The sequence below is a fragment of the Hyla sarda genome, chromosome 10 (assembly GCF_029499605.1).
Source record: "Hyla sarda isolate aHylSar1 chromosome 10, aHylSar1.hap1, whole genome shotgun sequence".
Lineage (NCBI taxonomy): Eukaryota > Metazoa > Chordata > Amphibia > Anura > Hylidae > Hyla > Hyla sarda.
Genome location: NC_079198.1, coordinates 109,853,214 through 109,876,400, shown reverse-complemented (window position 1 = coordinate 109,876,400; position 23,187 = coordinate 109,853,214). Strand labels below are relative to the sequence as shown.

General features: G+C 43.7%; 1 protein-coding gene and 1 long non-coding RNA gene across 2 annotated transcripts in view; both read left to right on the top strand.

The window, feature by feature from the left end:
* Positions 1-9,010, top strand: part of LOC130293230 (uncharacterized) — a 14,520-nt gene extending 5,510 nt beyond the window's left edge. The window contains exons 3-7 of the mRNA XM_056541733.1: positions 4,151-4,328; positions 6,386-6,436; positions 6,621-6,738; positions 7,389-7,526; positions 8,376-9,010. Coding sequence (XP_056397708.1) covers positions 4,151-4,328; positions 6,386-6,436; positions 6,621-6,738; positions 7,389-7,526; positions 8,376-8,971 — 1,081 coding nt within the window. The 3' untranslated portion in view covers positions 8,972-9,010. The remainder of the gene's footprint in view (positions 1-4,150; positions 4,329-6,385; positions 6,437-6,620; positions 6,739-7,388; positions 7,527-8,375) is intronic.
* A 745-nt stretch (positions 9,011-9,755) lies between these two features.
* Positions 9,756-22,963, top strand: LOC130294152 (uncharacterized). Its single transcript, XR_008848405.1, has 3 exons — positions 9,756-9,854; positions 22,250-22,315; positions 22,475-22,963. It is a non-coding gene; the product is annotated as an uncharacterized LOC130294152 (long non-coding RNA).
* The last annotated feature ends 224 nt before the right edge of the window (positions 22,964-23,187 follow it).

Genomic DNA, 23,187 nt, shown 5'->3' with positions numbered 1-23,187 from the left:
ACATGTGAAGGATGGTGTTTTTGTTTCAAGTCCCCTGCAAGTATATAGACTTCTGGTACCTCACTCCACAAGTTCCGCTCCACACCCTCCCCGCATGTCATGCCCCATCTTGCAAAGACACGCCCACCATTTAAGCCACACCCCTTTTATTTTCGGCATACAATATCTTTACCACAATGCAGCCCCACCTGAGGACGGGATATGAGGATTAGAAATGAGAATTAGATAGCGGGATGGGATATGAGGATGGGATATGAGGATTAGAAATGAGGCTTAGGTATGGGGACGGGATATGAGGACAGGATATGGGGACTGGAAATGGGGACGGGATAATGGGACGGGATATGAGGTCGGGATATCAGGACGGGATATGGGGACGGGATATGAGAACGGGATATCGGGATCGGATATGAGGTTGAGATGTGGTGTCTGGGGTGTTGCAATGGTGTAGCAGGATCTGGTGTTATTAACCCTGTTGGGCAAGGTGTTATTTACCCCTGATTAGTCGTGACGCCAGGATGTGGTTGTTTTCAGTATAAGGCCCTGCCGACAACCAACCCACAAATGGCAGGCAATAAAGGAATGTCCACAGCAGGAATTGTGAAAATAACTGGAACTTTTACTGAAACTTCTTATGGAACAGTCTTTACAGTTATCTCTAGAGGCCACCGGGATGCAGGATACCTCACAGGCTTGCTGGGACTTGTAGTATTGAGATTTATGCAGGCCACTGTGCTACTAATATTATCCTTGAGTTGGGTAGTAGTCACTAGAATTGTAGATAGAGCTTGATAACTCACGTTTTGAAGTGGCTGCAGGTTCCTTAGGCTTTGGCCTAGATGAGAGGAGTTTAGTAGTACAGGTATTGTGCTTGTCTGAAATCCAGGAGATAAGAGAGTGAATTTAGAGACTACAGCCCCTTATATACTAGGGGGGGGGGGGGGGGCTGGACTAAAGCCCATTGGTTGCTAAGCCTGTAGGTCCTGTACCCAGGGAACTCTGGGTACATCACATGACAGTAGATCACATGACCCAGGAAGGTCCTATACATTTGTACAACTTCATGTACAATGAACCATATGTACAATATATTTACAATGCATTTATATGAAGCAGTAACTGATGAGCAAGGGGGGAAGCCCTGCAGGAGAGCCCTATGGAGTGCAGAGACTCTTCCTGAGGGGACTAAGAAAGGGTACAGGACCATGTCCTGTACCGGGACACCACAGAGATATAAGGACAAAATATGAGGTCGGAATATGAGGGGATATGGGGTTGGTATATGAGGAGGGGATATGGGGTCAGGATTTAAGGATGGAATATGAGGACAAAAGCTTCCTCCTTTGTTGCTTTTCGTCCCCCACAAGGATAAGGTAGGAAAAACCGGGCAGCGTCGGGTACTCAGCTATTAACATTATAAAAGTATTTGATGGACTTGGCAGTTTCACAACAGAAATAAATACATCATATAAACAGGATTGTTGATAATTCACCCTCAGGGATCCCACTGTACCCTCCGCTCTTCAGTTTCCCACAGATTCTCTGTGCCAACTATTCTGATATAGAAACATTTTTATCCAGATGAGACACTTTGTAGGACACTGATGAGAGTCTGCGGCCAAATCTGTAGGGTGGGAAATATCTCTAAAAGTCTTCTCAGCAACCTCCAATACCCTGCAATACTGAGACCGATAGTAGGGGGAGGGTAATGAGTGTGTTTTCAGGATTTGCTGCCATGAACCAGCATCACCCTGAAGGTGAAAGGTGTCAGGCTCATTCCTCCTGAGGTGCCCATACATTTTCGATAACTGAGGGTCAAATGTTGATTTGGCTTACATTTATCTCTTCCAACATCTCAAATGTTTTTGGGTTGTCAATGACGAAAAGACAGCTCTGACTGCAGCTTATATTTCCTTGAACAATAGCACCGGGCAGAAAAAATCCAGCACACCTAACCATTCTCTCCACTAACATCATCATCATCATCATGTTGGAGAGTCGTAAGGCCGCCATACACCTTATACCGTCGGCCAAACCTAGAAGTGAATTTTGGCATTTTAAGTACAAGGTGCATGGGCACCTCTATGTTCTTTTCTTATCCATACACTGGAATAAGCCTAGCCCCTTTACCATGTCTGAGAAGTTGTCACAGCCCCACCCCCTGTATGATATCACTGACATAATATAATAGTAATATAAAGACAGTAATCACAGCTCCACCCCCTGTATGGCATCACTGATATATTATAACTGTAATATAATGACATAGTGATCACAGCTCCACCCCCTGTATGACATCACTGACATAATATAATAGTAATGTAAAGACAGTGATCACAGCTCCACCCCCTGTATGACATCACTGACATAATATAATAGTAATATAAAGACAGTGATCACAGCTCCACCCCCTGTATGACATCACTGACATAATATAATAGTAATGTAAAGACAGTGATCACAGCTCCACCCCCTGCATTACATCACTGACATAATATAATAGTAATATAAAGACAGTGATCACAGCTCCACCCCCTGTATGACATTACTGACATAATATAATAGTAATATAAAGACAGTGATCACAGCTCCACCCCCTGTATGACAACACTGACATAATATAATAGTAATATAAAGACAGTGATCACAGCTCCACCCCCTGTATGACATTACTGACATAATATAATAGTAATATAAAGACAGTGATCACAGCTCCACCCCCTGTATGACAACACTGACATAATATAATAGTAATATAAAGACAGTGATCACAGCTCCACCCCCTGTATGACAACACTGACATAATATAATAGTAATATAAAGACAGTGATCACAGCTCCACCCCCTGTATGACATCACTGACATAATATAATAGTAATATAAAGACAGTGATCACAGCTCCACCCCCTGTATGACATTACTGACATAATATAATAGTAATATAAAGACAGTGATCACAACTCCACCCCCTGTATGACATCACTGACATAATATAATAGTAATATAAAGACAGTGATCACAGCTCCACCCCCTGTATGACATCACTGACATAATATAATAGTAATATAAAGACAGTGATCACAGCTCCACCCCCTGTATGACATCGCTGATATAATATAACTGTAATATAATGACATTGGGGGAGATTTATCAAAACCTGTGCAGAGGAAAAGTTGTCCAGTTGCCCATAGCAACCAATCAGATCGCTTCTTTCATTTTTCACAGGCCTTCATGAAAATGAAAGAAGCGATCTGATTGGTTGCTATGGGCAACTGGGCAAGTTTTCCTCTGCACAGGTTTTGATAAATCTCCCCCATTGTGATCACAGCTCCACCCCCTGCTATAGTAATGTTCTCTATAGCTGGAGTGTGAGTATCTCTGTTTCTTGGTTTGCAGGTTACCTGCCCGTTTAGGGATAGGTAACCCTGACTGCACGGGACAGTAGGGGTTAACGTAGAGCCCAGGATAGTTCCCCCTCCCCCCTGCTTTCCCGGGTTAGTAGGAGGGGAATTAAGGCACGCCCAGGATATATTTAGGTCCACCCCACCCCCTGGTTATCCCTTTTGTGCTCACCAGCGCTCCTGAGAAGACAGCTTGCTCCGGAGATGGCTGACGAGGCTGTGTGGACTGCTATCCGGGAGCGGGTGTTGGCTGATGCAGACGTCTTATCTCAGCTCCTGGCTGGGCTAGGGCTTCCTGCTGCTGCGGCTGGTAGTGGATCTCGGCCGGTAGGTCCTGCTGTACGGGGTCGACGGACCGCCCGTGCATCGCGCCCTCCGGCGCGTCTAAGCCCCAGTCCCCCTAGGTCTTCTGCTAGCTCTAGGAGGGGGCGCTTTGCTGCCCGCATTGCCTCCTCAGCTGTAATTTCGGCCCCTGGTGCGGCAGTGGCCGCGGCCCAGGCCGTAGCTCCGCCCCTTCCGGGTCATGTGACACAGGAAGCTGTGGAGATTTCTTCAGCTGCTTCGCGCGCTGCCCTGCAGGTCCCGGCAGTCCCAGGTACTTCAGGGCGGCCTGCTGTAGTTTCCCGGCCAGAATTAACCCCTGCATTGCCAGCTGTTATGGGTGCTGGTGCCCCTGCTCCCTCTCATGCCTCTTCCTCTGCTGAGGAAATACCTGATACCCCAATTGCCACGGCCCGTGTTCCCATTAGACCCCAGGGTGTTCCTGTAATGCCGGGGGACCCTCAGCAGCCACCTGTCCTAGGGGATAGTAGCTTTGATCCTCCTTATGAGGATGCTTGTGATAATTTGGGGCCCCAATCTGATGATCTGCCACCTTTAGATGCTACAGCTAGTTCCCCTTTGCTTTTTGTTGATAATATGCGGCAAGTCAGTCAGCCACCGCATGACTGAGTACTTCGTAGGTCAGAGGGCCGTTCCCGTCCAAGACGGTCGCGGTCGTCCTCACGGGGATCTGGCCGCTCCGGATGGAGCAGATCTGTTGGGTCCTGTAGACATCACCGCAGGTGTTCCCGCCGGGAGTCTAGGAGTAGGGTGCGCTCCCGTAGGTCCCGCTCGTCCCGATGGCGGTCTCCTTCATCATCTGGTCGCAGCTCGTGTCGCTCAGGGAGTCGGGAGCGCCGCTCTCGCAGGCGCGAGGGGCGGAGACGTCATTCAAGGTCCCCGAGGCGGGCTTCCCGCGGTGGCAGTCGGCCCCGTGCGGTGTCTGATCCGGCTCCTGTGCCGGTTGCTGATCCAGTTCCTGTTCCTGCAACTGATCCGGTCCCACCTCTTGTTGTTCCTGCGCCGACCGGTGAGTTTGATTTTGCGGGTGCATGGGGACAGGGGGAGGGTCATGCTGCTCTGTTGTCTACGCTTAAATCTGTTTTGTCTAGTCTTGTTAACAGCAAGCCGGCGGAACGCGTGGTTCCGGCGGCGGCCCATAGGGCATCCCCGGTTAGGGTTGGGGTATATAAAGATTCCGTTTTTTGTGGTGTTAGTCCTTTAGGTGTTTATGTTGATGAAGCTGTGAAGGAGAAAATTTGGACTAACCAGTATGTTGATTTGTGGTCGCTAGTGTCTGCGGACCAACATACGATTGACAAGGAACGTAGGCCCCAGTCGGAAAAAACTTTTCCTACTAGGCCGAAAGTGGCGAAGACCATGGGCAATTGGTTACAAGCATTTGCAGTTTTGGGGTGTATAATGGGTGAAAAGCATCCGGAGCGGTGCTCCGAGCTTTTTATTTACATGGACTCGGTGTATAGTGCTGTATAGTGCTATAGTGGTCTCCTTCATCATCTGGTCGCAGCTCGTGTCGCTCAGGGAGTCGGGAGCGCCGCTCTCGCAGGCGCGAGGGGCGGAGACGTCATTCAAGGTCCCCGAGGCGGGCTTCCCGCGGTGGCAGTCGGCCCCGTGCGGTGTCTGATCCGGCTCCTGTGCCGGTTGCTGATCCAGTTCCTGTTCCTGCAACTGATCCGGTCCCACCTCTTGTTGTTCCTGCGCCGACCGGTGAGTTTGATTTTGCGGGTGCATGGGGACAGGGGGAGGGTCATGCTGCTCTGTTGTCTACGCTTAAATCTGTTTTGTCTAGTCTTGTTAACAGCAAGCCGGCGGAACGCGTGGTTCCGGCGGCGGCCCATAGGGTATCCCCGGTTAGGGTTGGGGTATATAAAGATTCCGTTTTTTGTGGTGTTAGTCCTTTAGGTGTTTATGTTGATGAAGCTGTGAAGGAGAAAATTTGGACTAACCAGTATGTTGATTTGTGGTCGCTAGTGTCTGCGGACCAACATACGATTGACAAGGAACGTAGGCCCCAGTCGGAAAAAACTTTTCTTCTAGGCCGAAAGTGGCGAAGACCATGGGCAATTGGTTACAAGCATTTGCAGTTTTGGGGTGTATAATGGGTGAAAAGCATCCGGAGCGGTGCTCCGAGCTTTTTATTTACATGGACTCGGTGTATAGTGCTTCTAAGGCTTATGGGGGCTCTGCGTGGTGGCGGTATGACGAGGAATTTCGTCGCCGCTTGTCTTTGCAGCCGGATGTTGGTTGGGGTGTTAAGGCGACCGATGTTTGGTTGCGTTTGATGATGGCTCAGAAGGCGCAGCCCTTTCAGCAGGGAGCCGCTGGTCAAACCGGGACCACCGGGCCGGCGGCCGTGCGTCGACCCGGGGCTTGCTGGTTATTTAACGAGGGACATTGTCGTTTCCTCAGCTTGTGTAAATACAAGCATGAGTGTTCTGCCTGCGGGGGGTCCCACGCCGCAGTCAGGTGTCAGCGGGCTGCTAAGCAGACCGGCCGGGCGCCCTCTGCTGCTGCAGGGAAGGACCCCGGTGAACGTGGACATGATGTGCCCATGGTTAGACCAGTACCCCAATAAGGAGGATGCTTTAGTTTTATTAGAGGGTTTTCGTTATGGTTTCTTTATTCCTTTTATTTTGGGACAGGTTTCTTCTTCCTACCCTGACAACTTGAAATCGGCCAGAGAGTACCCTGAGGTAAGGAAAATAGGTAAGGAAGTTTCTTTAGGTCGTTTTGAGGGGCCTTTTATGTCCCCCCTTTTTATAATTATTCACTATTTATTATATTATTCACTATCTGGATGATTTTTTGTTTGTTGGCTCGGCTGGGTCTCCCAGATGTGGTTTTTTGTTGGATTCTTTTCGTTTTTTCATGCTGAAGTTTGGGGTGCCTTTGTCCGCTGAGAAGACAGAGGACCCTTCAACGATTATTTCGTTTTTGGGTATAGAAATAGATTCTGTGGCCATGGTTTTTAGACTACCGGCGGAGAAATTGGAGAGTTTGCTCTTGTTGGTTGAAAGTTTTTGTGGTGTCCGAAAGGTGACGCTGCGACAATTGCAGGTTTTATTGGGACACTTGGTTTTTGCTTGCCGTGTTATGCCCATGGGGCGTGTTTTTTCTAGGCGCTTGTCATTGGCCACCAAGGGCGTTTCCTGCCCTTCTGATCATATTCGCATTTCAAGGCAAATGCGTGCGGATGTTTTGATGTGGAGAGAATTTTTGAGACGGTATAATGGTCACACGTGTTGGTTGGGGGATGAGTTGTCCAATGCTGAGCTTCAATTGTTCACGGATGCGGCTGGCTCCGTGGGTTTTGGTGCCTTTTTTCAAGGGGAATGGTGTGCGGAGTTGTGGCCGCCTGAGTGGCAGGCTAATGGTTGGTGCAGGAACCTCACCCTGCTTGAATTGTTTCCTATTATAGTTGCTGTGGAGTTGTGGGGTGTACAATTTAGCAATAGGCGGGTTTGTTTTTGGACGGATAATCTGAGTGTGGTTCATTGCATAAATGGTTTGTCTTCTTCCTCCCTTCCTGTTTTGTCTTTGATCAGGCATTTGGTTCTTCGGTGTTTGGAGTTGAACATTTGGTTTAAAGCTTGCCATGTTGCTGGGGTTGATAACTAGATTGCTGATTCCCTTTCTCGTTTTCAGTTTCAGGATTTTCGGAGGATGTGTCCGGATGCTGCGTTGGAAGGGCTCCCTTGCCCCCCATTGGTCTGGGCCCTGCCGAGCAACGTCTGATCCCACTGGTTGAATCGTCGCTGGCGGCATCTACGTGGGCGGGACATGGTAAGGCGTGGGCTGAGTGGTGTGCGTTGCTGGCTGGGCGGGAGGTGGCTACCACTGTTGACAACCGCGTAGCGGTTACAGTGGATTATGTGTTGTGGTTGCACGATTTACAGGTGTCTGCAATTGTTGCGTGGCGTCGGCTAGCTGGGGTAAGTTTTTATTTTAAGTTGTTGGGATGGGAAGATGTTTCGAAACGGTTTTTATTTCAGCAGGCCTTGAAGGGTTGGCAGCGCACTCATGTGCGGCGTGAAACTCGCAGACCTGTTTCGTTTTTGTTATTGGCTTCTCTTTTGCCGGCTACCCATAGTTGTTGTTCTTCGATCTATGAGTCCGAGTTGTATTCGGCCGCTTTTTGCGTTATGTTTTTTGCCGCGCTGCGCATCGGCGAGTTGGTTCCGGTTTAGAAAGCCGGGGACGGTGGTTTATTACAGGATGACGTGTTGTGTTCTAATGGGGTTTTGCTACTGCGGATTCGACGCTCGAAAACTGATCAGGTGGATCAGGGAGCTTGGGTGCGGGTTCTTGCAGTGGACGGTCCGGTTTGTCCAGTGCGGGCGGTGTCGTCGTTTTTGGCTGTTCGGGTTCCTGGCCGCCAATTTTTCACGCATGCTGATGGTTTTCCTTTAACACGTTTTCAATTTCAGGCAGTGTTCAGGGGTTGTTTGCGGTTTTTGGGTGCTCCGGCTGCTGAGTTTGGTACGCACTCTTTTCGGATAGGCGCTGCTACGGAGGCGTCCAGGGCAGGTTTATCGGTGGATGCGATACAACGTATTGGCCGTTGGCGCTCTGGTTGTTATGCGCGATATGTACGCCCTGAGTTGTTGTTATAACTTGTTTTCCCTTTTTTAGATGTGCAGAGGACGATGGTTTATTTCCTGGGCCACTCTTATTTCCACCGGGCCGCGCAGAGAGCTGATTGCCGGCCGGGTGGGAGATCGTTGGGATGCGGCAATGTTGAGCCTCACTGGAGAGGGATCCCAGGTATGCGTTGGACACGGGTCCTTACTGAAGTGGTGGACATTGCTAGAACCGTCCGTTCCGGTGTCATTTTGGTGGTGCATGCGGGCGGGAATGATCTCTGTTATTCCCGGGTTCCTGATCTGATTACTTTGATGAAAGCCGATGTTGAACGGTTTTCTGGGTTTTTTCCCGATTTAGTCTTAGTATGGTCCGAGATAGTGCCTAGAGTATCCTGGCAGGGTGCTCGCAATGCTGAGGCCATCGAGCGTTCACGGCGTTTGGTGAATTCTCGTATGGCCCGGTTTGTGCGACAGAAGGGTGGAGTGGTGGTCCGTCATCGGGAGCTGGAAGGTGATAACAGACGGTTTATGATCTCTGATGGGGTTCACTTGAATGATATAGGCCTAGACATCTTCTTGTCGGGCTTACAAGATGGTTTGGAGCAGGCCTTGTTTTTGCTTGGTGGGGGTCGGAGCACCGTGTAGGAGTACACGGGCTCCTCGGTGGCCTGAGGAGAGGAGATTTGAGAAGTGACGGCCCTAGGCACTTTTGCCCGCCGGGAGTCCGGCGGCTGGCAATACCGCTTCGGCTGAAGTAGGTAGGTTGCTGCAATTCAGCAGTTATAGAGTTAATATTCTGTTATTTAATAAATTGAGCTGTGACCACCACCCAGCCCAGTAAAAGAATAATGTTGTCTGTCATTATTGGGAGCGGTGGGGAGAGGGCCTATGATGTGGTAGGCGTAAGTGTGCCGGGCAGTCTGCAGGTTACCTGCCCGTTTAGGGATAGGTAACCCTGACTGCACGGGACGGTAGGGGTTAACGTAGAGCCCAGGATAGTTCCCCCTCCCCCCTGCTTTCCCGGGTTAGTAGGAGGGGAATTAAGGCATGCCCAGGATATATTTAGGTCCACCCCACCCCCTGGTTAGTCCTTTTGTGCTCACCAGCGCTCCTGAGAAGACAGCTTCCCTCCCTCCCTCCCTGTTGTTTACATTTGTTGGTGTCATTTTGTGTTCTTCTCGGCTGTGCACTTTGTTGTGAGGTGCATGGTTTTTGTTACCCCCTTTATTAAAAAAAAATATATATATACAAAGAAAGTTGGTAATTTTCAAAAAAATAAATAAATAAATAAAATAAAATATTTATTTTTATATATATATATATATATATATATTACTTTATGGGCACTTTTTACTTTTGCACTTTGTTATTCTGACAGTTGCTGTTTGCTGTCTATTGTTACTGACTGTATTTTCTTTATATGCAAGTCACAGCTGGCCTGAGGAGAGGAGATTTGAGAAGTGACGGCCCAAGGCACTTTTGCCCGCCGGGAGTCCGGCGGCTGGCAATACCGCTTCGGCTGAAGTAGGTAGGTTGCTGCAATTCAGCAGTTATAGAGTTAATATTCTGTTATTTAATAAATTGAGCTGTGACCACCACCCAGCCCAGTAAAAGAATAATGTTGTCTGTCATTATTGGGAGAGGTGCGGGGAGGGCCTATGATGTGGTAGGCGTAAGTGTGCCGGGCAGTCTGTTCAAGTTGTTCAGTATCTCCCATAAGTGAGTCCACCCCTCACATTATATATATAGTATCTCCCATAAGTGAGTCCACCCCTCACATTATATACAGTATATCCCATAAGTGAGTCCACCCCTCACATTATATACAGTATCTCCCATAAGTGACTCCACCCCTCACATTATATACAGTATATCCCATAAGTGAGTCCACCCCTCACATTATATATACAGTATATCCCATAAAAGAGTCCACCCCTCACATTATATATACAGTATATACCATAAGTGAGTCCACCCCTCATATTATATATACAGTATATACCATAAGTGAGTCCACCCCTCACATTATATATACAGTATCTCCCATAAGTGACTCCACCCCTCACATTATATATACAGTATATCACATAAATGAGTCCACTCCTCACATTATATATACAGTATATCCCATAAGTGAGTCCACCCCTCACATTATATACAGTATCTCCCATAAGTGAGTCCACCCCTCACATTATATATAGTATCTCCCATAAGTGACTCCACCCCTCACATTATATACAGTATCTCCCATAAGTGACTCCACCCCTCACATTATATATACAGTATATCCCATAAGAGAGTCCACCCCTCACATTATATATACAGTATATCCCATAAGAGAGTCCACCCCTCACATTATATACAGTATATCCCATAAGTGAGTCCACCCCTCACATTATATATACAGTATATCCCATAAGTGAGTCCACCCCTCACATTATATATACAGTATATACCATAAGTGAGTCCACCCCTCACATTATATATAGTATCTCCCATAAGTGAGTCCACCCTCACATTATATACAGTATCTCCCATAAGTGAGTCCACCCCTCACATTATATATACAGTATGTCCCATAAGTGAGTCCACCCCTCACATTATATATACAGTATGTCCCATAAGTGAGTCCACCCCTCACATTATATACAGTATCTCCCATAAGTGAGTCCACCCCTCACATTATATACAGTATCTCCCATAAGTGACTCCATCCCTCACATTATATACAGTATCTCCCATAAGTGACTCCACCTCTCACAATATATACAGTATCTCCCATAAGTGAGTCCACCCCTCACATTATATATACAGTATCTCCCATAAGTGAGTCCACCCCTCACATTATCTATACAGTATATCCCATAAGTGAGTCCACCCCTCACATTATATATACAGTATCTCCCATAAGTGACTCCACCCCTCACATTATATACTGTATATTCCATGAGTGAGTCCACCCCTCACATTATATATACAGTATCTCCCATAAGTGAGTCCACTCCTCACATTATATATACAGTATATCCCATAAGTGAGTCCACTCCTCACATTATATACAGTATATCCCATAAGTGAGTCCACCCCTCACATTATATATACAGTATGTCCCATAAGTGAGTCCACCCCTCACATTATATATACAGTATATCCCATAAGTGAGTCCACCCCTCACATTATATACAGTATCTCCCATAAGTGAGTCCACCCCTCACATTATATATACAGTATCTCCCATAAGTGAGTCCACTCCTCACATTATATATACAGTATATCCCATAAGTGACTCCACCCCTCACATTATATATACAGTATCTCCCATAAGTGACTCCACCCCTCACATTATATACAGTATATCACATAAATAAGTCCACTCCTCACATTATATATACAGTATCTCCCATAAGAGAGTCCACCCCTCACATTATATATACAGTATCTTCCATAAGTGAGTCCACCCCTCACATTATATACAGTATCTCCCATAAGTGAGTCCACCCCTCACATTATATATAGTATATCCCATAAGTGAGTCCACCCCCCACATTATATACAGTATCTCCCATAAGTGACTCCACTCCTCACATTATATATACAGTATCTCCCATAAGTGACTCCACCCCTCACATTATATACAGTATATTCCATAAGTGAGTCCACCCCTCACATTATATACAGTATATCCCATAAGTGAGTCCACCCCTCACATTATATATACAGTATCTCCCATAAGTGACTCCACCCCTCACATTATATATACAGTATCTCCCATAAGTGACTCCACCCCTCACATTATATATACAGTATCCCCCATAAGTGAGTCCACCCCTCACATTATATACAGTATCCCCCATAAGTGACTCCACCCCTCACATTATATATATATAGTATCTCCCATAAGTGAGTCCACCCCTCACATTATATACAGTATATCCCATAAGTGAGTCCACCCCCCACATTATATATACAGTATCTCCCATAAGTGAGTCCACCCCTCACATTATATACAGTATATCCCATAAGTGAGTCCACCCCTCACATTATATATACAGTATATCCCATAAGTGACTCCACCCCTCACATTATATATACAGTATCTCCCATAAGTGAGTCCACCCCTCACATTGTATATACAGTATATCACATAAATGAGTCCACCCCTCACATTATATACAGTATATCCCATAAGTTAGTCCACCCCTCACATTATATACAGTATATCCCATAAGTGAGTCCACCCCTCACATTATATATACAGTATATCCCATAAGTGACTCCACTCCTCACATTATATATACAGTATATCCCATAAGGGAGTCCACCCCTCACATTATATACAGTATCTCCCATAAGTGAGTCCACCCCTCACATTATATATAGTATATCCCATAAGTGAGTCCACCCCTCACATTATATACAGTATCTCCCATAAGTGACTCCACTCCTCACATTATATATACAGTATCTCCCATAAGTGACTCCACCCCTCACATTATATACAGTATATCCCATAAGTGAGTCCACCCCTCACATTATATACAGTATATCCCATAAGTGAGTCCACCCCTCACATTATATATACAGTATCTCCCATAAGTGAGTCCACCCCTCACATTATATATACAGTATCTCCCATAAGTGACTCCACCCCTCACATTATATATACAGTATCTCCCATAAGTGACTCCACCCCTCACATTATATATACAGTATCCCCCATAAGTGAGTCCACCCCTCACATTATATACAGTATATCCCATAAGTGAGTCCACCCCTCACATTATATATACAGTATCTCCCATAAGTGAGTCCACCCCTCACATTATATATACAGTATATCCCATAAGTGACTCCACCCCTCACATTATATATACAGTATATCCCATAAGTGAGTCCACCCCTCACATTATATATACAGTATATCCCATAAGTGAGTCCACCCCTCACATTATATACAGTATATCCCATAAGTGAGTTCACCCCTCACATTATATACAGTATATCCCATAAGTGAGTCCACCCCTCACATTATATATAGTATATCCCATAAGTGAGTTCACCCCTCACATTATATACAGTATATCCCATAAGTGAGTCCACCCCTCACATTATATACAGTATATCCCATAAGTGAGTCCACCCTCACATTATATACAGTATCTCCCATAAGTGAGTCCACCCCTCACATTATATATACAGTATCTCCCATAAGAGAGTCCACCCCTCACATTATATACAGTATATCCCATAAGTGAGTCCACCCCTCACATTATATATACAGTATCTCCCATAAGTGAGTCCACCCCTCACATTATATATACAGTATCTCCCATAAGTGAGTCCACCCCTCACATTATATATACAGTATATCCCATAAGTGAGTCCACCCCTCACATTATATATACAGTATATCCCATAAGTGAGTCCACCACTCACATTATATATATAGTATTTCCCATAAGTGAGTCCACCCCTCACATTATAAACAGTATCTCCCATAAGTGAGTTCACCCCTCACATTATATACAGTATATCCCATAAGTGAGTCCACCCCTCACATTATATACAGTATATCCCATAAGTGAGTCCACCCTCACATTATATACAGTATCTCCCATAAGTGAGTCCACCCCTCACATTATATACAGTATCTCCCATAAGTGAGTCCACCCCTCACATTATATACAGTATCTCCCATAAGTGAGTCCACCCCTCACATTATATATACAGTATATCCCATAAGTGACTCCACCCCTCACATTATATACAGTATATCCCATAAGTGACTCCACCCCTCACATTATATACAGTATCTCCCATAAGTGAGTCCACCCCTCACATTATATATACAGTATCTCTCATAAGTGACTCCACCCCTCACATTATATATACTGTATCTCCCATAAGAGAGTCCACCCCTCACATAATATACATTATCTCACATAAGTGGGTCTGCCTCTCACATTATATAAGATACTGTATATATAATGTGAGGGGTGGACTCACTCATGGGAGATACTGTATATATAATGTGAGGGGTGGACTCACTTATGGGATATACTGTATATATAATGTGAGGGGTGGACTCACTTATGGGAGATACTGTATATAATGTGAGGGGTGGACTCCCTTATGGGATATACTGTATATATAATGTGAGGGGTGGACTCACTTATGGGAGATACTGTATATATAATGTGAGGGGTAGACTCACTTATGGGAGATACTGTATATATAATGTGAGGGGTGGACTCACTTATGGGAGATACTGTATATATAATGTGAGGGGTGGACTCACTTATGGGAGATACTGTATATAATGTGAGGGGTGGACTCACTTATGGGAGATACTGTATATATAATGTGAGGGGTGGACTCACTTATGGGAGATACTGTATATATAATGTGAGGGGTGGACTCACTTATGGGAGATACAGTATATATAATGTGAGGGGTGGACTCACTTATGGGAGATACTGTATATATAATGTGAGGGGTGGACTCACTTATGGGAGATACTGTATATAATGTGAGGGGTGGACTCACTTATGGGAGATACTGTATATATAATGTGAGGGGTGGACTCACTTATGGGAGATACTGTATATATAATGTGAGGGGTGGACTCACTTATGGGATATACTGTATATATAATGTGAGGGGTGGACTCACTTATGGGAGATACTGTATATATAATGTGAGGGGTGGACTCACTTATGGGATATACTGTATATAATGTGAGGGGTGGACTCACTTATGGGATATACTGTATATAATGTGAGGGGTGGACTCACTTATGGGATATACTGTATATATAATGTGAGGGGTGGACTCACTTATGGGATATACTGTATATATAATGTGAGGGGTGGAGTCACTTATGGGAGATACTGTATATATAATGTGAGGGGTGGAGTCACTTATGGGATATACTGTATATATAATGTGAGGGGTGGACTCACTTATGGGAGATACTGTATATATAATGAGAGGGGTGGACTCACTTATGGGAGATACTGTATATATAATGAGAGGGGTGGACTCACTTATGGGAGATACTGTATATATAATGTGAGGGGTGGAGTCACTTATGGGAGATACTGTATATATAATGTGAGGGGTGGAGTCACTTATGGGAGATACTGTGTATATAATGTGAGGGGTGGAGTCACTTATGGGAGATACTGTATATATAATGTGAGGGGTGGAGTCACTTATGGGAGATACTGTATATATAATGTGAGGGGTGGAGTCACTTATGGGAGATACTGTATATAATGTGAGGGGTGGACTCACTTATGGGAGATACTGTATATATAATGTGAGGGGTGGAGTCACTTATGGGGGATACTGTATATATAATGTGAGGGGTGGACTCACTTATGGGAGATACTGTATATAATGTGAGGGGTGAACTCACTTATGGGAGATACTGTATATAATGTGAGGGGTGGACTCACTTATGGGAGATACTGTATATATAATGTGAGGGGTGGACTCACTTATGGGAGATACTGTATATATAATGTGAGTGGTGGACTCACTTATGGGAGATACTGTATATAATGTGAGGGGTGGACTCCCTTATGGGATACACTGTATATATAATGTGAGAGGTGGAGTCACTTATGGGATATACAGTATATATAATGTGAGGGGTGGACTCACTTATGGGATATACTGTATATAATGTGAGGGGGGGACTCACTTATGGGATATACTGTATATATAATGTGAGTGGTGGACTCACTTATGGGAGATACTGTATATATAATGTGAGGGGTGGACTCACTTATGGGAGATACTGTATATATACAGTTTCACCCATAAGTGATTCCACCCCTCACATTATATATACAGTATCTCCCATAAGTGAGTCCACCCCTCACATTATATATAATGTGAGGGGTGCACTCACTTATGGGAGATACTGTATATAATGTGAGGGGTGGAGTCACTTATGGGAGATACAGTATATAATGTGAGGGGTGGACTCAATCATGGAATATACTGTATATAATGTGAGGGTGGACTCTCTTATGGGAGATACTGTATATATAATGTGAGGGGTGGACTCTCTTATGGGAGATACTGTATATATAATGTGAGGGGTGAACTCACTTATGAGAGATACTGTATATATAATGTGAGGGGTGGACTGACTTATGGGATATACTGTATATATAATGTGAGGGGTGGACTCACTTATGGGAGATACTGTATATAATGTGAGGGGTGGACTCACTTATGGGAGATACTGTATATATAATGTGAGGGGTGGACTCACTTATGGGAGATACTGTATATAATGTGAGGGGTGGACTCACTTATGGGATATACTGTATATATAATGTGAGGAGTGGAGTCACTTATGGGAGATACTGTATATATAATGTGAGTGGTGGACTCACTTATGGGATATACTGTATATATAATGTGAGGGGTGGACTCTCTTATGGGAGATACTGTATATATAATGTGAGGGGTGGAGTCACTTATGGGAGATACTGTATATATAATGTGAGGGGTGGACTCACTTATGGGAGATACTGTATATATAATGTGAGGGGTGGAGTCACTTATGGGAGATACTGTATATATAATGTGAGGGGTGGAGTCACTTATGGGATATACTGTATATATAATGTGAGGGGTGGAGTCACTTATGGGAGATACTGTATATATAATGTGAGGGGTGGACTCACTTATGGGAGATACTGTATATATAATGTGAGGGGTGGACTCTCTTATGGGAGATACTGTATATATAATGTGAGGGGTGGACTCACTTGTTGGAGATACTGTATATATAATGTGAGGGGTGGAGTCACTTATGGGAGATACTGTATATATAATGTGAGGGGTGGACTCACTTATGGGAGATACTGTATATAATGTGAGTGGTGGACTCACTTATGGGATATACTGTATATATAATGTGAGGGGTGGAGTCACTTATGGGATATACTGTATATAATGTGAGGGGTGGAGTCACTTATGGGAGATACTGTATATATAATGTGAGGGGTGGAGTCACTTATGGGAGATACTGTATATATAATGTGAGGGGTGGACTCACTTATGGGAGATACTGTATATATAATGTGAGGGGTGGAGTCACTTATGGGAGATACTGTATATAATGTGAGGGGTGGACTCACTTATGGGAGATACTGTATATATAATGTGAGGGGTGGACTCACTTATGGGAGATACTGTATATATAATGTGAGGGGTGGAGTCACTTATGGGAGATACTGTATATATAATGTGAGGGGTGGACTCACTTATGGGAGATACTGTATATATAATGTGAGGGGTGGACTCACTTATGGGAGATACTGTATATAATGTGAGGGGTGAACTCACTTATGGGAGATACTGTATATAATGTGAGGGGTGGACTCACTTATGGGAGATACTGTATATAATGTGAGGGGTGGACTCACTTATGGGATATACTGTATATAATGTGAGGGGTGGAGTCACTTATGGGAGATACTGTATATATAATGTGAGGGGTGGAGTCACTTATGGGAGATACTGTATATATAATGTGAGGGGTGGACTCACTTATGGGAGATACTGTATATATAATGTGAGGGGTGGACTCACTTATGGGAGATACTGTATATATAATGTGAGTGGTGGACTCACTTATGGGAGATACTGTATATAATGTGAGGGGTGGACTCCCTTATGGGATATACTGTATATATAATGTGAGAGGTGGAGTCACTTATGGGATATACAGTATATATAATGTGAGGGGTGGACTCACTTATGGGATATACTGTATATATAATGTGAGTGGTGGACTCACTTATGGGAGATACTGTATATATAATGTGAGGGGTGGACTCACTTATGGGAGATACTGTATATATAATGTGAGGGGTGCACTCACTTATGGGAGATACTGTATATAATGTGAGGGGTGGATTCACTCATGGGATATACTGTATATAATGTGAGGGGTGGACTCACTTATGGGAGATACTGTGTATATAATGTGAGGGGTGGACTCACTTATGGGATATACTGTATATATAATGTGAGGGGTGGACTCACTTATGGGATATACTGTATATATAATGTGAGGGGTGGACTCACTTATGGGAGATACTGTATATAATGTGAGGGGTGGACTCACTTATGGGAGATACTGTATATATAATGTGAGGGGTGGACTCACTTATGGGAGATACTGTATATAATGTGAGGGGTGGAATCACTTATGGGAGATACTGTATATATAATGTGAGGGGTGGACTCTCTTATGGGAGATACTGTATATATAATGTGAGGGGTGGACTCACTTGTGGGAGATACTGTATATATAATGTGAGGGGTGGAGTCACTTATGGGAGATACTGTATATATAATGTGAGGGGTGGAGTCACTTATGGGAGATACTGTATATATAATGTGAGGGGTGGACTCCCTTATGGGATATACTGTATATATAATGTGAGGGGTGGACTCACTTATGGGAGATACTGTATATATAATGTGAGGGGTGGACTCCCTTATGGGATATACTGTATATAATGTGAGGGGTGGACTCACTTATGGGATATACTGTATATATAATGTGAGGGGTGGACTCACTTATGGGAGATACTGTATATATAATGTGAGGGGTGGACTCACTTATGGGAGATACTGTATATATAATGTGAGGGGTGGACTCACTTATGGGATATACTGTATATATAATGTGAGGGGTGGACTCACTTATGGGATATACTGTATATATAATGTGAGGGGTGGACTCACTTATGGGATATACTGTATATAATGTGAGGGGTGGACTCCCTTATGGGATATACTGTATATATAATGTGAGGGGTGGAGTCACTTATGGGAGATACTGTATATATAATGTGAGTGGTGGACTCATTTATGGGATATACTGTATATATAATGTGAGGGGTGGACTCACTTATGGGAGATACTGTATATATAATGTGAGGGGTGGACTCACTTATGGGATATACTGTATATAATGTGAGGGGTGGACTCACTTATGGGATATACTGTATATAATGTGAGGGGTGGACTCCCTTATGGGATATACTGTATATAATGTGAGGGGTGGACTCACTTATGGGATATACTGTATATATTGTGAGGGGTGGAGTCACTTATGGGGGATACTGTATATAATGTGAGGGGTGGACTCTCTTATGGGGGATACTGTATATAATGTGAGGGGTGGAGTCACTTATGGGAGATACTGTATATAAAGTATGGGGTGGACTCACTTATGGGATATACTGTATATATAATATGAGGGGTGGAGTCACTTATGGGATATACTGTATATATAATGTGAGGGGTGAAGTCACTTATGGGGGATACTGTATATAATGTGAGGGGTGGACTCTCTTATGGGGGATACTGTATATAATGTGAGGGGTGGAGTCACTTATGGGAGATACTGTATATAAAGTATGGGGTGGACTCACTTATGGGAGATACTGTATATATAATGTGAGGGGTGGACTCACTTATGGGATATACTGTATGTATAATGTGAGGGGTGGAGTCACTTATGGGATACACTGTATATATAATGTGAGGGGTGGAGTCACTTATGGTAGATACTGTATATAATGTGAGGGGTGGACTCACTTATGGGAGATACTGTATATATAATGTGAAGGGTGGACTCACTTATGGGATATACTGTATATATAATGTGAGGTATGGACTCACTTATGGGATATACTGTATATAATGTGAGGGGTGGACTCACTTATGGGATATACTGTATATAATGTGAGGGGTGGACTCACTTATGGTAGATACTGTATATAATGTGAGGGGTGGACTCACTTATGGGATATACTGTATATATAATGTGAGGGGTGGAGTCACTTATGGGAGATACTGTATATATAATGTGAGGGGTGGAGTCACTTATGGGAGATACTGTGTATATAATGTGAGGGGTGGACTCACTTATGGGATATACTGTATATAATGTGAGGGGTGGACTCTCTTATGGGATATACTGTATATATAATGTGAGGGGTGGAGTCACTTATGGGATATACTGTATATATAATGTGAGGGGTGGAATCACTTATGGGATATACTATATATATAAAGTGAGGGGTGGAATCACTTATGGGAGATACTGTATATATAATGTGAGGGGTGGACTCATTTATGGGATATACTGTATATAATGTGAGGGGTGGACTCTCTTATGGTATATACTGTATATATAATGTGAGGGGTGGACTCTCTTATGGTATGTACTGTATATATAATGTGAGGGGTGGAGTCACTTATGGGATATACTATATATATAAAGTGAGGGGTGGAATCACTTATGGGAGATACTGTATATAATGTGAGGGGTGGACTCTCTTATGGTATATACTGTATATAATGTGAGGGGTGGAGTCACTTATGGGATATACTGTATATATAATGTGAGGGGTGGAGTCACTTATGGGATATACTATATATATAAAGTGAGGGGTGGAATCACTTATGGGAGATACTGTATATATAATGTGAGGGGTGGACTCATTTATGGGATATACTGTATATAATGTGAGGGGTGGACTCTCTTATGGTATATACTGTATATATAATGTGAGGGGTGGACTCTCTTATGGTATATACTGTATATATAATGTGAGGGGTGGAGTCACTTATGGGATATACTGTATATATAATGTGAGGGGTGGACTCACTTATGGGATATACTGTATATATAATGTGAGGGGTGGACTCTCTTATGGGATATACTGTATATATAATGTGAGGGGTGGACTCTCTTATGGTATATACTGTATATATAATGTGAGGGGTGGACTCACTTATGGGATATACTGTATATATAATGTGAGGGGTGGACTCTCTTATGGGATATACTGTATATATAATGTGAGGGGTGGACTCACTTATGGGATATACTGTATATAATGTGAGGGGTGGACTCTCTTATGGTATATACTGTATATATAATGTGAGGGGTGGACTCACTTATGGGAGATACTGTATATAATGTGAGGGGTGGACTCACTTATGGGATATACTGTATATATAATGTGAGGGGTGGACTCACTTATGGTATATACTGTATATATAATGTGAGGGGTGGACTCTCTTATGGTATATACTGTATATATAATGTGAGGGGTGGAGTCACTTATGGGATATACTGTATATATAATGTGAGGGGTGGACTCACTTATGGGATATACTGTATATATAATGTGAGGGGTGGACTCTCTTATGGGATATACTGTATATATAATGTGAGGGGTGGACTCTCTTATGGGATATACTGTATATATAATGTGAGGGGTGGACTCTCTTATGGGATATACTGTATATATAATGTGAGGGGTGGACTCTCTTATGGGATATACTGTATATATAATGTGAGGGGTGGACTCTCTTATGGTATATACTGTATATATAATGTGAGGGGTGGACTCACTTATGGGATATACTGTATATATAATGTGAGGGGTGGACTCTCTTATGGGATATACTGTATATATAATGTGAGGGGTGGACTCACTTATGGGATATACTGTATATATAATGTGAGGGGTGGACTCACTTATGGGATATACTGTATATATAATGTGAGGGGTGGACTCTCTTATGGGATATACTGTATATATAATGTGAGGGGTGGACTCACTTATGGGATATACTGTATATATAATGTGAGGGGTGGACTCACTTATGGTATATACTGTATATATAATGTGAGGGGTGGAGTCACTTATGGGATATACTGTATATATAATGTGAGGGGTGGACTCACTTATGGGATATACTGTATATATAATGTGAGGGGTGGAGTCACTTATGGGGGATACTGTATGTGGAATTTCTTTACGTCTCACTATAACCTTCAGATGATTTGGTCTCTGATCCGTTTTGTAGGGATCTGGTTTTTATTCCGAGTTTAGACCGCCCAACCCAAGGGAGCTGTGAACTATCGGAGTGAGAGTGAGTTTCCCCCTTCCCACTGCTTGTTGTTAGGAATATATACAGTTATTGCTAGGCAATGTTTTTTCTCACATCGACTGTGTATAAATGTTATTATTTTTATGCTGAGATATTCATAGAGTTTTTCTCCCGATCACACAAACCTCATGATCACCGCAGGGAGACCTTCATATTGGTCTCTGAAGGACCCACTGTACAAGGAGACGAGAGGAATGACGGTCTTCACAAGATCATCGCCCTTCATTTATTATTTTTCCATCTTCTTTTTTTATCCTTTTTCATAGTGAATTTCTTTGTAGTGTTCCCCACTTTGCATTATTGGACTTTTCATATATTGGTAACTTTTGGTGCACCCGAATAACCAAACAAACGGGTTTTTATTCATTTCACTGTTCTTTAATTAAATCAAAAGGGGAAAAGATGCTAAAAATAGGGGGGAAAATGTAATGAATGACTCGGATTGAGAAGAAGTAGAAAGCCACGCTCACATTTTAGCTAAATAGATACATTTGACAGAAAAAAAAAAAACTTTGGCGCATGTTTGGTGCACAACGTTAATAAATAGAGAAAAGTCAACTTCAACAAAATATAAACAGAATTCTAACAGTACATAAGGGTTGATAGGTGACAGCTAGAGATGAGCGAACTTACAGTAAATTCGATTCGTCATGAACTTCTCGGCTCGGCAGTTGATGACTTTTCCTGCATAAATTAGTTCAGCTTTCAGGTGCTCCCGTGGGCTGGAAAAGGTGGATACAGTCCTAGGAGACTCTTTCTTAGGACTGTATCCACCTTTTCCAGCCCACCGGAGCACCTGAAAGCTGAACTAATTTATGCAGGAAAAGTCAGCAACCGCCGAGCCGAGAAGTTCG